Source organism: Bos indicus x Bos taurus, chromosome 2 (genome assembly GCF_003369695.1).
Source record: "Bos indicus x Bos taurus breed Angus x Brahman F1 hybrid chromosome 2, Bos_hybrid_MaternalHap_v2.0, whole genome shotgun sequence".
NCBI classification, from domain to species: domain Eukaryota; kingdom Metazoa; phylum Chordata; class Mammalia; order Artiodactyla; family Bovidae; genus Bos; species Bos indicus x Bos taurus.
The window spans coordinates 54874698-54891339 of NC_040077.1; the positions used below are offsets into that span (position 1 = coordinate 54874698).

The following is a 16642-nucleotide window of genomic DNA, read 5'->3' on the forward strand; positions in this document are numbered from 1 at the left end:
GTAACCCACTCCAAAATTCTTGCCTGCAGAGTCCCATAGACAGAGGAACCTAAAGGGTTACAGTCCATAGGGTTACAGAATCAGACCTGACTGAGTGAGTGAGCATGCACGCAGGCAATATTCCATTATATACATATTGGAGACAAGAGTGGAGAAAAGGGAACCCCCCCACTACGTTGTTGATGGGAATGTAAATTGATGCAGTCACAGTGGAGAACAGTAAGGAGGTTCCTTAAAGAAAACTAAAAATAGAGCTACATATGATCCAGCAGTCCACTCCTGGGCATATATTCAGACAAAAGGATAATTCAAGAAAATACATGCATTCCTATGTTCACAGCAGTACTGGGACATAGAAGCAACCTAAATGTCCATTGATGGAGGAATGGATAAAGACGATGTGCTACATATATATACAATGAAATACTGCCACAGGTTCTTGACACATGGGCTTTTATTCAAGTGTATGTCACTCTGATCTTCTTTTTTTTAATTTTATTTTATTTTTAAACTTTACATAATTGTATTAGTTTTGCCAAATATCAAAATGAATCCGCTACAGATATACATGTGTTCCCCATCCTGAACCCTCCTCCCTCCTCCCTCCCCATACCATCCTCTGGGTCGTCCATAAGCCTTTACATTCTCTGTGACATATTCTGACTACCTGATTCTATATCAATCTTCTATATCAAGGTTCTATATCAGTCTTCCCAGTCTCTAACACAAATCCCCATTCCTGTTTTACTTTTTTCCCATAGAGTTTATCTTCTAATACATTTTACCATTAACTTACTTATTTCTGTTTCTATCCTCTACTGTAACATAAACTCCATGTTGGCAAGGAATTCTGCTTTGTTTTACTTACTATCGTATCCTCAATTCCTAGAACATAGTAGAAGCCCAGTGATATTTGTTGAATAAATAAATGAATGAAGAAATAAAAATGCCAGGGATGGAACTGCTTTTTGAGCTGCAGAGCACTATAAAAATACTGATTACTCTTTACTATTATTATTCCACTGTCCCCATGACCAGGCTCATATGCAAATCTACATTCACATACACAATATCTTTTCTTTGTTTCCCATCTCTATATCCTATCTTTGTTTTGAGACACCATTTAATCAATTTCTGAGGCTATTTACTTGGAGGCATATTTGAGCCTTTCAACCATTTAGTCAGCAACTCCTAACTCTTACATTACATCATTTAGAACAGAGTTTCCATTTTAGTCCCCACTGCTTTACCTGTCATCTTGAACTTGTTTCTAGACAATGGCAATAGTCTCTTAACAGATGACCTTAAGAATACCCTTTCTTAAGTACTTTTCCATAACCTCAAATTATCTACAGAATGCTTCCTACAGTACTTAAAGTCCTTCATTACTAAATATGACCTATGTTTTTGACACATTATTTTTCAGCACCCATAAATTGTTCTGTATGGCCCTTTTCATTTCTTTATACTTCAAATTCTTATTGATCATTTACTTATGGCACTATATAATGGCACTTAGCAAGGCACCATTTTTTCTCCCTTTCCTTATAGCAATTATAGTTTGGGAGGAATAAAGATGGGACAACCTAGCATCTCAAAAGTCACCAAATGCAGAATAGCTATAGTTATAATCAATAGTCATTCTGATTTTTCTGGTTGAGATTTGGTTTATACTTGTTGCCCCAGGGTAGTTATTAATGTCTTCCTTCAGTCTAAGATCTCTCCCAGTTTGATAATAAATCATATAGTCTCTGTCTCTTTGCATTAACTACATGTACATGACTGCCTAAAAGCAAAGTTTAAGTCCCCTTCCTCTAGCATTGGAACATACTTATAAATATCACACATAATGTTTGGTGGATAAAAACCTAGATCTTATAACATGAATGTCATTTCAATTACAATATAAAATATTTGTCTCAAATGCAATTTAGTAATTAGTGCATTAGCTTTTTTTTATCCTACCTCTTGTCTGGAATGTCTTATGTTTATTCTTCATTTAGCCATCTCCTACCTACCTTTAAAATAATACTTTAGTACATCCCCCAAATTTTCTTCATCTCCATCTGTCTCTACTTGTGAGCTCTCCTTTTAGCAGTTATTTTCTACATCATTTATTTGGCACCTTTTTGTATACGGTGTACTTTTTTTTTCCTTTTGATTCTGTTGGTACAAGTAGGCTGGTGAATTTTTCAAGACAAAGACTGAGACTTCCACATCTTTGATTCGATAGCACCAGCTCTAAGGCCAAATTCACAATATACAGAAGCAGCCTGATGTTAGAAAAAAACAACGATTATGATAGCAGTGGTAATGAGTATGGAACTGATAGTGAATTTATTGAAAATGTAGTAAGGTAAAAATGTATGAACTTTGAGAAAATATCATGGTGTAGAGTAGGAAAAGTTAATTATGGATGTATGTTTTGTGGATATGTGTGAACTGTAAGTGAAGTGAAGTCACTTAGTTGTGTCTGACTGTGTGACCCCATGGACTGTAGCCTATCATGTTCCTTTGTCCATGGGATTTTCCGGGCAAGAGTACTGAAGTAGGTAGGCATTTCCTTCTCCAGAGGATCTTCCTGACCCAGGTATTGAACCCAAGTCTTCTGCATTGTAGGCAGATGCTTTACTATCTGAGCCCCCATGGAAGTCTTCCTATGAACTGTAAAGTATTCTTGTTTTAAGTTACTTTGAGATTGGAAGAAGAGGCTGAGGGAGAGAAGGGAAAGACATACTATATTTTATCAAACCATTAAGTGGAAAATATGCCATCGTTTTGCATATTGTTAGTGGGAAAAGGTCAATTAAGCTATGGTGTAATGCTTTCATATCACCTAGAATATGTATTTGATATATATCAAAAGACATATCTACTGATGAATTTCTTTTATCTTGACTCATTTGTATATATTATATATATATAAACATATATACTCATCTATATATATATATATATATATATATATACATAATAAAGAATAAGTGATATCAAATGTCTAACAATCCTAACACTCCTTTATACTCAGAGGTCATCAATTATAAAAACATTTTTATATCAGACATATTTTAAAATTATTTTAAAAAGGAAATATTTTATTGAATAAACTTATAGGACACTAATAAGACTATTGCAAAAAGCAGCATCTGATGAATTTATTAGGACTTGATGAAAGGCAACAGATCCTAAATATTCTGAAACAATGGAAGGAAAATAATGGAATTTTTTTTTTTCGAAAAAAGAAAAAAATAATGGAATTTTGAATGCAAACAAATGTAAAAACCTGAATTAGAGCAAAGCTTTATGGAATGTTCTATCACTCTCATTGTCGAGAAGCAGAAGCTTTCAGTTGGGAAGTTTCAGTGAAAAAGAGAAGAGAAAATAAGATGAGATGGGGTATCTAATAGATAGAGAGGCATGAAGTTCCAGCATCGGGGTGAACGGTTAAGAACTGAATACTAAGAGATGGTATTTATGTACAAGGTTTCACTTTTTTGGCTGATTCTTCCTTTTCTTGGGCCAGAGTAGGAAACTAAAAGATTCTGCTTAAGAACTTCTGCTTTGGATCAACATCTTCTATTAACCTTCTTGCTGGAATATATATATGCCTTAACTGACATGAGAAAGATTTGTAGCCCCCAAAACAAACAGAATTCTTAACTATTTTTAGGATAGGTTGTGTGAGACTCCAAAAAATTCCGTCTTTTGAATTTGAGTGCTTGAGCTGAGTGGGTTAAATTAAGAAAAATAATTGGTCTAGCTTTGCAGCTGAATAGAAAATGCGGATCCCATTCATGTACCTTTTATGCATTGCTTTCTCACATTTCATCTTTGTACTGTTCTCGTGTTCATGTTCAGATCATTCATATTTTATTTTGAAACACTTTCATTTTCAGATCAGCAGTCCTGTGATCCTGGTGAATTTCTTTGCCACGATCACGTGACTTGTGTCTCCCAGAGCTGGCTGTGTGATGGAGACCCTGACTGCCCTGATGATTCAGACGAATCTTTAGATACCTGTGAGTAGAAAGGTTCTCTTGCCATTCAGATTTACCTTACATGTGAAACTAAATGTCAGTTGTTTTCATGGATGACTGCTATTTCACCTTATTCTTTTTTATTTTCCAAATAGCCTGAAAACTTAAAAAAACTTTTGTTTGTATTTCCTTTAAAATGACTATGTGAATGAGAGCATTAAATGTGGTTTTGTTGTGTGAATTAACTCATGAAGGGAAGAAAATGCAAGGTTAATTCTTTCAATGTGATTGTGTTACTCCTAGGAAAATTATACTTGAAGAGAAAAAAATCCATTAAAACACAGCACTAAAAGGGAATAAAATCCTCTCCACTAATTTATCTCACACATTTTGAGGCAGAGGAACACATACAAAGAATAATGAACTAATCAAGCTTTAGCTCCCATATTATTTCTATTAGTGTCTAGAGTGCTACACAAATTATTGAACATATTTTCTTTTGAACTTGAAAGATAAAAACTACATTTGTCCATTCATGTGGTGAATATCTTTGATTTTATAATATCAAATTCAGAACTCTTAATACAAGAGTCTTAATTCTAATTGTACCTCTGCATGTAACTCAGAGTCCATTAAGGGTTTTGTCATGAGAAAAATGCCATTAAATAAAAATTGTAAGTAATAACAGGACCCACAGCTAAGTCTTCTACACTTTCTTTTTAATATCCTCTATCATGAGGAGTATGGAGAGTCTGCTAGATTTTTGCATTAATAAATCTGGCATTACTAGTATCAGTCTTTACTACCCAGGCAAACAGGCATATCAGCTTATCAGTATCATTCTCAAACAACTACATAGTTCTGTGAAGTCAACATGAAAAAAGAAAATCCTTCATTGTTATTGCTTGATATTATAGAGATAACAATTATGGTTACCGTTCTCCACTATTATCTACTTGTTTATAAGTTCTTTAGATGGAAACAATGTTTTGATGAAGGCAGAAACAATGCTTACTCACTGTTTCCATGTTTCCTGGTGCTTTTAAAGTTTCTCAACATATGAGTTCTTGAATATCTACATTAATTGCCTTTTTTCAATTTGAATAGATCAGTTTTTTGGTTGGAAGGAGTTGCAGTTGTTTACTGTATTTCTAATTTTATATCAATTTCATCAGTTTAATTCTGAAAACATTTTCTTGACTCCTATAGCATAGATAATGCTCCAGGCGTGATAAAAGGAAAAAGTATAATAAGAAGAAAATAGTGGATAAATAAAATGTGGTAACTCCATAGTAAGGAATATTATTTAACAATAAAAAATTGAAATACTTATACATGCTACATGGATAAATCCTGAAAACATCATGTGAGGGAAAACAAGCCAGTCACAAAATATCACATATGATATGATTCCATTCATGTAAAATATCCCAATAGGCAAATCTCTAGAGACAGAAAGTAGCTAAGTTGCCAGTGGCCAGTGAGTTGGAGGGGATTGAGGAGTGTCTTCTAATGAGTTGGAGTCTCTTTGGAGGTGATGAAAATGTTCTAAAATTAGATTCCAGTGATAGTTACACAACTCTTGTTAATATATTTAAATACATTGAACTATGTGTATTAAACGGGTGAATTGTATGGTATGTGAATTACACCTTCACAAAGTTTTTTAAAATGGAAAATGAGAGAAATCTCAAAATCATGCATATGAATGTGGATGGTATAATTATGTGAAAGACAACAATATCAAAATACTCTGGCCATGAAAAATATAAATAGTTGGACTATATTTCTTCTATATAAGAAGTGGGACTTAACTCTGTTTCAGTCTTAGGCTTCCCTTATTGAAGTGCCATAGAGGAGTTCTCTCCTCATTAGATGCAAGGAAAAATTGTCATGGCATAATCAGACTAAAAAATTAAATTATTGAGTTTTGGAGGCTTGCATTTTTACCCTGATCATATCATTAAATTCCTGATGAGAAACATGACAGAGACATGAGATAGCTTTGTGGAATCCATTTGTAGGAATGCAGGTTGAAGGAGAAATGCCCTGAAACTTATACCTGTTACAGTGTAAAAACGATTGAGATGAAAAGACTGCATAGCCTCTCCCTCCATGCTGCTGAAGAGAATAATGATGTTCCCCCTTGTATTCAAGAAAGAGCTCAGTAGGAGAATCAGGCTGGAGAGGATTTGTGGTACAGACAAGGTGCAAGACCTTTGTGGTCAAAGCTCAAACCCAGAAAAGAAAGAGACTTCAAAGTGAATGCCAAAGTGGGTGGATGACAAATATTCCACTCCCCCTCCCATGCCAGCTCTTTGCCTCTAGGAACATGATCGATAGCCAACAGGGCCACACTAGTGGACGAGACTTTTGTTTGTCAGTTGGCATCTGCCCTGATTGATTGAGTACCTGCTCTGAAAGGCCAATTTCTCCACCAGTGTTTGGAAGTACTTTGAATATCCATCTTGCCCAGAAGGTAAACATACTTGTGTTTGGGGGAAAAAGGTAAGTCCTTCAATTCACAGAGATGAGGGGCTTTGGCCAGACTAAAGCCTCAAATTAGAAATTACATGTGGTTTCATTGAAAAGAGAGATAGATTTTCTTCTTCCTTAGTTTTTAAAATGAAATTCATACCTGCTCAAGATATTTTTGCAATTTTAGGTATATAGTTGTTTTCCTCAATGAAATTTTGTGTTTGACTTTAAATGTTTTCTCATTGTGGCCATTCTTACTGTACTCTCAGATATCAAAATTGCTGAATATTCTCAAGAGCAACACTAAAAAAATTCTTATACCAAAGTAGTTACATAACAAAGAGAGAAAAATACTTTTTAAAAAACCTGGGTGTTTCATCTGAGTAACATATTTGGATCTACATTTAATTAGCCTGTCTCAGATAAGTGGTTTCAGTCAGTACCAAATGAAATCTGGACAAACACTGAGAAAAGGCTTTATGAAAAATATCAGACTTTTTCAGATTTAAATTTCTCAATCCAGATGTTCACAATTACCATTTTCCCTAATCATAGTGCTTTGTAATGTGTTGTTTTATAACATTTATATGCAATCATCACTGATCTACATAAAATATTTGCATAATTTTATAATTATATGACTGTACATACATTCATTGTGAAAGATAAATACTAGAAATCAAACCTTGAAGACTGATTCTTAAGAAGGGGAATTTTGTGCAAGGTGTATGAGCAAAAGTATCTTATCTTTGATTTGAAGACAAAGTATGTTGTATCTACAAAATACTAGGTAAAAATCACTGATTCAATGATTTATTTTTCCTAAATCCATTTACCCTTTAAAATGATAAGAAGACCAATATAGCATATAATTTATTATGACATTGTGAAAGCTCTGCAATGACAAAATTCCAACAGAGAAAAAATTGGATGTTACAGAGGAAGAGGAAAAGCTTGTCTTCTGAGAAGCTGATGACCAAAATGCTTTAGAAGGTATACATGCATACAGAAAAACAATGAAAATCAAATGAAATTGAGATATTTGGGGATCTGCAAGGTTAACAGGCACATATTTTCTTCCTCTTCTGTGTTTGTGTAGGTCCAGGTTGAAAGGGTATTTTCTACTATTCATGAGGCAGAAGTAAGCTTTCACTAACAGCCATATAAGGTCAAAGAAAACCTTCTTGAATGGGGCTGATTTAGCAATAAGCTGATTTCATGTTGGGATGAGTTTTTTTAATGTGAAATTAGAGAAATTTCATAATTTATACCCTTACCATTGACTATGAGAAATAGTTCTTTAGCCTTATATTAGAAGTGAAAGCCTTTTTTCTCTACATTATTTGAAATAATTTGCCAAGTATCTAAACAGCTAACCATCTTTCAGGCCCTATGAAGCTGTGAGAATTGAAAATCAGGAAAATCATCATCTTTTTCCTTAGGGCTTTCAATCGAGTTGTTAGTCTAGCATTTTGTATGATGAGAATTAAAGTGAATAGTGGAAATGTTATTTGTGGAATGAAAGCTTGGTACCACCTGTGGCAGGGAAGTCTTCCTGAAAAGTGCTTTTATTCTGAGGCATTCAATATGTAATTCCTTGTAGGATTTTCTGTTGAATGCTTAACGATACTTACTTTTCAACAATCAGTGGTCAGCAGATGTATGTTCTTTTCTGGCAATCTGATGTTTATATACTTAAAACTAGATTCTTCCTTTTAAGTCAGAAGTGTATTTGTTCTGATCGTTTTCCTTTTTCCTTATCATCCTCCACTAACTTCCTTCAGAAAATCATTTAGAGTTGTTCTACTATAGAACATGATGTGGATTTGGTGACTCATTGACCAACCAGGGAATATAAAAATGGCATTATGGGAGGCTAAGATTTGAAAACTGGATAGTTGTGATAATTTTCATATTGACTTTACACTGTCCTGTCCTTCTGCAGGGACCAGTAGACTTTTTCTGTAAAGGATCATATAGAAAATATTTTAGGTTTTACTGAGCTTTTGTAAGCTCAGTTGTATATTCTTCTTTGTCTTCATTTGTTTGTAAAATAATGAAAATGGAAAAACAAACATACAAATAAACATTATCAGTTTATACTCCATAAAAAAATAGACCCCAGGTTGCATTTATCTTAGTTAGTTAGTTAGTTCAATTGCTCAGTCGTGTCCAACTCTTTGCGACCCCATGAATCGCAGCATGCCAGGCCTCCCTGTCCATCACCAACTCCCAGAGTTCACCCAGACTCACGTCCATCGAGTCAGTGATGCCATTCAGCCATCTCATCCTCTGTTGTCCCCTTCTCCTCCTGCCCCCAATCCCTCCCAGCATCAGAGTCTTTTCCAGTGAGTCAACTCTTCGCATGAGGTGGCCAAAGGACTGGAGTTTCAGCTTTAGCATCATTCCTTCCAAAGAAATCCCAGGGCTGATCTCCTTCAGAATGGACTGGTTGGATCTCCTTGCAGTCCAAGGGACTCTCAAGAGTCTTCTCCAACACCACAGTTCAAAAGCATCAATTCTTTGGTGCTCAGCCTTCTTCACAGTCCAACTCTCACATTCATACATGACCACAGGAAAAACCATAGCCTTGACTAGACGGACCTTTGTTGGTAAAGTAATGTCTCTGCTTTTCAATATGCTGTCTAGGTTGGTCATAACTTTCCTTCCAAGGAGTAAGCGTCTTTCAATTTCATGGCTGCAGTCACCATCTGCAGTGATTTTGGAGCCCACAAAAAGTAAAGTCTGACACTGTTACAGGTTGTCTTTTGCCAAATTCTACTGCAGTGCCATAGCTAAACCATATTCACTGTACTCTTGTGAAGGTAGGTCTCTGTGTAGATCCTGTGTAGATCCTGCAACAGGAGCAGTGTAAGTGCACACAGTGGAAGAACGTGGCATAGAGCTCTGTGAGTACCCACTACATATGGTGCCAAACTCAGGCAAGGTGGTATTCTCTGCAAGAGCTGGGTTTTCTTCTATTTTTGCATATCCCCTTATGTGTTAGCGTTGTACTTGAGCACAGGGAACAGAAGAAAGAGCTCAGACAAAAGAGAGTTTACTTTTAGAAACTCATAGAAAGAAAAAAAGTGCCAAACTGGACAATCCAGGATTGATATGGCTGCTCCAGAATGACACCAGGCTTCCTCTGCCATTCTTAGCATGGAGCTGTCAGTCTTTCAGCCACAGTAGGGCTTTTCCACCTTCCCTAGCAGATGAATCCATTTCCGCCAGAGAGATGGGAAGAAAACAGGGAAACAGCAAGTGCCAGCTGAGTCTTTCTGTTTCTCAGAGGATGATAACTTTTACAGAAAGCAAACTCAGTAGGTTTCTGCTTAGATCTTGTTTGCCGGAACTGATCACCTAAGGCATGAGGCACTGTGTATTCCTCAGGGTTTCCCAAAATAAAATATACGGTCCTGCTAGTCAAGAATAACAGGAGACTAGATATTGGCCAGGCAGAGGACCCAAGTAACCTGAGCCACAGTGCTCTCTTCACTCTCTTTTCCTCTCTTCATCTGTGGCAGGGGTGGGGGCAGTCACAAGGTATGGTCTGAATCCCAGCTGCTTGACACCAAAGCCAGTTCCTCCAAATGAACATCTTTGCTCTTGTGCAACAAAGTACTCATTCCAGGTCTCTAGTACCTTGTCAGTACAATGGACATGATAGTACCCGTCCCACAGTAAAGTGCTTGAAATACTGTCTTTTCCATAAGATCTTCTTTCCACCCAACACCCCTCCCCTATATTCTATCTCTCCAGAGCTTTGACCAAGCACCTTACCCTCAGGGTCTTTTGATAGAGCACCCTAATTGCTGCCTCTCCCGTTCTTACTGAAAATCAGTTTTATTCTGTAAGGTTGTGGCTAGGGGTAGCAATAATTTACCATATACACTAATTCGAGTAAAGTTGCTAACAATTTTTAGTACTTAGGTGTATTACACTCAAAATTAAGACAAGTAGATATAGAGATTATTGGAGGACAGGTGACTTTTCCTAGGAACTCTTCCAACACATCATGTTGCAGAATTGATTAAAGTTAAGATATATGGTTAAAAAAACAGTTTAGTTCATAACGGTTTATTGCTTAATTGACATGGCAGTCCTGAAATGTGGATGTTTTCTCATTTTAAGAGATGAGGAAATTGTTTACAATCTTTCTCTGCCTTCTGATTTGACTGTTATTGGTGAAAGTGGAGTTTGCATTTCTTTCAACTCACTGTTGTTTTTATATAGACTCAGGTAAGGAAGAATTCAACTCCTAAAAGGAATCCTTAGGCCACCTAATTTAAAAATACAGTGTCATTTGAAAAACAGACACTATCCCAGCAGAGTTATCTCACTCTGACTTTGGAGATGATCAGTTCTGATTGAAAAATGCAGTAAACACACCATGTCTTCTGAGTAATAGGAACAGAAGCATTTGTGAAAAATGAAAATGGCTCTAAGTTATTAGGGTTAGATGTGTCGCTGCATGAACTGACCATTGCTTTGATTGTATTTCCATTGTTGTGGAGTTTGAGCTTTATTTGGATGGGAGGATATTAACGAACTTCTTATATTCATAGGCTGACCTTTCCCCTAGGATGAAAGGTAGAAATCCTTTTACAGTTTCCTTCTATCTTTCTTTAACAGAGGTCAGGGAAATAAAATAAAATTCATGTGGGAGGTTATTAGCAAACAGATACTGCCCTTTAAAAATAAATAGCAGGATAGGGCACTGAAAGGAGACTCCAGGAACAATAAAATGAATGGAAGTATGGTCCTTGTTTCTGAGTAATAGTGATTTAGAGGTCATTTTGGAATGAGCTAATATATGAGAGCTACAAAGCTAAGCTTTTCGTTAGGTAGAGAAGCTGAAATGATCTTGCAGATTAAAGGTAGCACATATGAGGCCCAAGAGAGCAGTTTATGTCTCTTTCAATTCTTTTTGTTTTGCTCTTCATTTTATTCCGAGGCTTCCCTCTTTTGCAATGAAGAGGCCAGAAACATTGACCCTCCTTTAATAATAAAGAGACCTCCACTTAAGAGTTGCTATGAAGGGGAGACCAGAAGGTGAGGAACCGTATAATTGTGAATTGAAAGGGCCTGTTTCAGGTTGGTTCATTTCCCCAGCACAGTGGGGATTGGATGGAGGGGTGACATTTCTCTTCATACCGCCCTGTTATGTGCTAACAGATCTCTGAAAGTCTGCCTCTGCCATTTTAAGCAAGTTTGATTGGAGGCAGAGGTGATAAACTGAGTGCACTACAATTCACAGAGGTGGAGCAAAAACAGCATCACAAAAGGCCTCACTCTTCTTCAAGAAGTCACTGCTTTCCAGCTTTGATTCCAGTTCACAGGTCATAGGATAAAAAGGGACTCATGTCCCTCAGCCTGGACTGGAAACTACAAGGAATGAGAACTTTGAAATGATGGAAAATAAAGGGGATAAAGTAAAATTATTGAATTCCAGCGACAACTCTGATAAAATCTCCATGGCTTAAGGGATGAGGTACAGTAAACAAATGGTCTTGCAAGGCTCTCTAGGGACCAGGCTTAAGGCTGAGCAAGGAGCCTTCTCAGAAATGATACAATCCATCATTTATCCACAACTAATCTAGCAGTTGGGGTTGGGATGAAGGCTTCTTACCTTTCATGGGTGAGTAAATTTCTTCCCAGAGGATGTTTTATTCTTTATAGTCAGTGTATAAAATTTTCATTTGACTTTCACTCAGAAACACTTTTGAAATGACATATTTTGCTAAATGAAGCACTGAAGGATGTTTTGTTCTGAGAACTTATTTAATGGCAGTGGCTTTTTTCTCTCTCCCTTCCCCCATATTTTCCATTATCCTTCCCTGAAAGCAGGATATAAAATCCTACTATAATATGCCTATGGAATTCTTAGGGCAAAAGTATAATCCTTCTACTAATTGCTGCATTGGCCCTTTTCAGGATCAGGCAGAATAATTGATTTTCGGTTGACTATTTTAAATTTAAATCTCTGTAGCATTAGCTTTTTTGATTTGGGGGTAGGAGAAATTGCTCACAAAGAGTAAAGTTCATGAGAAGATGAGTTAAAAACAGGGCTTAGGTGACAGTACACAATTTCAGTAAAGGTAGCTTATAGCAATCTACTCATCTTGAATGATTTGTTTTTCTTTCCTTTTTTTTATAACTTTTCTGAAAAATCATAGAGGGCAGGGTGTGATTAAATTTTACTTTGCTTGATCAAGGATCAGATAAGAAAGGGGAGAATCTCTCAGCTTGCACAGATCTTTCTGGGTACTAAACAGCAAGATAGAAAAACAAAAAAGTAAATGCTTCTCAACAACTTTGATGAGTTAACAAAAGATAAGTAATTATTAATTTAAAAATTCTTGTCTTGGACTGTAGCATATAGTTACAAGACTAATAATTTAAATCTTACACAATTAGGATTATAGAAAGGACTCTTACTTGTATAGCACTTTGATACTTTAAGGACATGTATGTTAGAATCATTAATCTTTTGGCCTTGTAGCTATTTTTTGAGAGAAACAGTCCAGGTATCAGGGTCATTAAAAATAAAAACTCTAAAGCACAAACCAGTTGCTTGGTCAAGAGTCTCATAACTATTGGGTAAAAGGCAAAAATTGGAATTCAGAAATTGCATTTCCTAATAATAGAAGTTATAGCATCAGCTTTGGGATGAACTGCACCACCTCAATATTCATGTGTCAAAATCCTAAAACTATACCATCTCAGAATATAACTGTACTTGTACGCTATGGACCGTAACCGTCCAGGCTCCTCTTTCCATGGAATTTCCAAGGCAAGAATACTGGAGTGGGTTTCCATTTCCTTCTCCAGGACATCTTCCCAACCCAGGGATTGAACTGGCATCTCTTGTCCTCTGCATTGGCAGGCAGATTTTTTTTTACCACTAGCACCACCTAGAAAGCCTATTAGAGTGGGTCCTAATATCATCTGTCTGCTGCTACTGCTAAGTCACTTCAGTCATGTCCGACTCTGTGTGACCCCATAGACAGCAGCCCACCAGGCTCCCCCGTCCCTGGGATTCTCCAGGCAAGAACACTGGAGTGGGTTGCTATTTCCCTCTCCAATGCATGAAAGTAAAAGTGAAAGTGAAGTCGCTCAGTCATATCTAACTCTTAGTGACCCCATGGACTGCAGCCTACTAGGCTCCTCCGTCCATAGGACTTTCCAGGCAAGAGTACTGGAGTGGGGTGCCACTGCCTTCTCCAACCATCTGTCTAGTGTCCTTTTAAAAAGGGGGACTTTAGAAAGATTGAGGGCAGGAGGAGCAGGGGATGACAGAGGATGAGATGGTTGGATGGCATCACCGACTCAATGGACATGAGTCTGAGTAAACTCCAGGCCTGGCGTGCTTCGGTTCTTGGGGTCACAAAGAGTTGAACATGACTGAGAGACTGAACTGAACTGAGGGACACCAAGGAAACTTGTGCACAGAGAGAAGTCATATGAAGAGACAGTCAGAGCTGGGTGGGGCGATCTACCCTCCAAGGAAGTCTTGAGGGAAACTAACCCACCAACACTTTGACCTTGGATTTTTAGCCTCAGCACTGCGAGGAAATAAATGTATAATGTTTAAGCCACTTAGTCTATGATATTGTGTTATAGAAGACCTAGCAGATTAATATAGCATCCAACTTATATCTATTAAAATTCCATGCTTTTTATATTAAAATGTCCTTGTTTTTAATATTAATATAAAGAAGAATGCAGCAATTGAACCTCACCCCCGCCCCCCACCCAACCACCACCACTTTCCTCAAAGATATTGTATTAACCAAAAAGTTTGGGTTTTCCATATTATGAAAAACTGGAATGAGTTTTCTGGCCAACCCACATACACTGAAACTAACTACCAGAGTACTGAAATTATAGGCTTTATTTAGAATTATGAAATTAAATTACCAGTTTCTGATGGAATAAAGGGCCTATAGTGGTGGTTCGAATCCTCTGTGCTGTACTGTGCTTAGTTTCTCAGTCATATCTGACTCTTAATCCTCTAAGAACACCTAATTAGAGTAATGTAGTATGAATCTTATACAAATGAAAAGAAATTTTTTCAATTAAAAAGCAAATAGATGATTACTATAGATTTTTAAAAAATATTTGTGGATGATGAGTTGCTCCAAAAAAAAAAAAATAGGTTTGCATAACAGTTCCTCCTGGTGATCTAGGGTATTCATTTAGCGGTGTAGTTGATAGCCATATTTGCAATGCTACCTACTTGCAACATAAAATACAAACTTAGATTAATAATAAAATTATTATTTTCTGAGGGAAACAGACATAACTGGTATATTACATATATACATATAGTGTGTGCTAGTAATATATATTCAGTTCAGTTCAGTTCAGTTCAATCACTCAGTCGTGTCTGACTCTCTGTGACCCCATGTATGGCAGCACGCCTGGCCTCCCTGTCCATCACAAACTCCAGGACTTCATTCAGACTCACATCCATCGAGTCAGTGATGCCATCCAGCCATCTCATCCTCTGTCGTCCCCTTCTCCTCCTGCCCCCAGTCCCTCCCGGCATCAGAGTCTTTTCCAATGAGTCAACTCTTCCCATGAGGTGGCCAAAGGACTGGAGTTTCAGCTTTAGCATCATTCCTTCCTAAGAAATCCTAGGGCTGATCTCCTTCAGAATGGACTGGTTGGATCTCCTTGCAGTCCCAGGGACTCTCAAGAGTCTTCTCCAACACCACAGTTCAAAAGCATCAATTCTTCGGCGCTCAGCCTTCTTCACAGTCCAACTCTCACATCCATACATGACCACAGGAAAAACCATAGCCTTGACTAGATGGACCTTTGTTGGCAAAGTAACATCTCTGCTTTTGAATATGCTATCTAGGTTGGTCATAACTTTTCTTCCAAGGAGTAAGCGTCTTTTAATTTCATGGCTGCAGTCACCATCTGCAGTGGTAATATATATTAGGTTGCTATAATCTATCTTGCATATGTGTTAAAGTCACTTCAGTCATATATGAGTCTTTGCGACCCCAAGGACTGTAGCCCACCAGGCTCCTCTGTCCATGGGATTCTCCAGGCAAGAATACTGGGGTGAATTGCCATGCCCTCCTTCAGGGGATCTTCCTGAACCAGGAATTGAACCTATGTCTCTTATGTCTCCTGCTTCGGCAGTTGGGTTCTTAACCACTAGTGCCACCTGGAAATCTCTTAATCTATCTTGCTGTACTGTGCTTAGTCACTAAGTCATGTCCAACTCTTTGCAACTCCATGGACTGTAGTCCACCAGGCTCCTCTGTCCATGAGGATTCTTGTTATAATTGTTGATTCTGAATTGATCATGGGTTAGGCAATAAAGTAGATGCAATTTGATGGTTATAAATAATGCCTCTTTTTTCCACATGGACCTTTGGAGAATTTTGTTACATTTTGCTTCCAAATTTACACGTATTCAACAATTCAGTTATTAAAATAAATGGTGTGGTGTGTATTTTCACTTAAAGAGTGAAGAGAATTTTGTGACCAAACTAGAATTATCATAATGTATAAGTACATTTTCTTTAAGAAAATTAGAATGTAATCAATCAGCAGTTATTTACTGAGGAATTACTGTGTTCAAGGTCCTTACTAAGCATAGCCCTGCAACCATTTTCCCATGCCCTGCTTACTATATGCCAGGACTTTCACCGATACAAATTTAGTCTTCTATTCTGGTAAAATAATACTAAATCTATTTTAAATAATATATTTATGAGAAAGATGAGGATGACAGTTACTTACACAAAATGGATTAATGTGGATCAGGTGTTGAACTATGATCCTTATGTGGACTATAACCTTTGATCCTGACAACAGCCTGAGTGAGACCTCTGGTACAGCTGTTCAGATTGTGCAAGGTATCAGGATGACATAAATAATGCAGACAGCATAGGTATATGTATTGCCCTACAAATGGAAATAAATGATCTTTGAAAGGGAGCAATATTTTCTAGTTTGCATGAAGGCATTCTATGAGCTAATGTTGACCTCCTTATGATACTAATCATAGTCATCAGCTTTTAAGATGATAAAAATAAAGCATTAGGGGGAATTCTCTGGTAGTCCTGTGATTAGGACACTGTATTTTCACTCTGGGGGCCCAAGTTCAATCCCTGGTCAAGGAACTAAGATCCCACAACCTGTGCAGCATGGAGGAAAAAGAA

At 37.1% G+C, this 16642-nt stretch overlaps 1 protein-coding gene across 1 annotated transcript in view; it reads left to right on the top strand.

Moving 5' to 3' along the window:
- Positions 1-16642, top strand: part of LRP1B (LDL receptor related protein 1B) — a 2173551-nt gene that overhangs the window by 375651 nt on the left and 1781258 nt on the right. The window contains exon 2 of the mRNA XM_027561670.1: positions 3897-4019. Within this exon, the coding sequence (XP_027417471.1) occupies positions 3897-4019 (123 nt within the window). The remainder of the gene's footprint in view (positions 1-3896; positions 4020-16642) is intronic.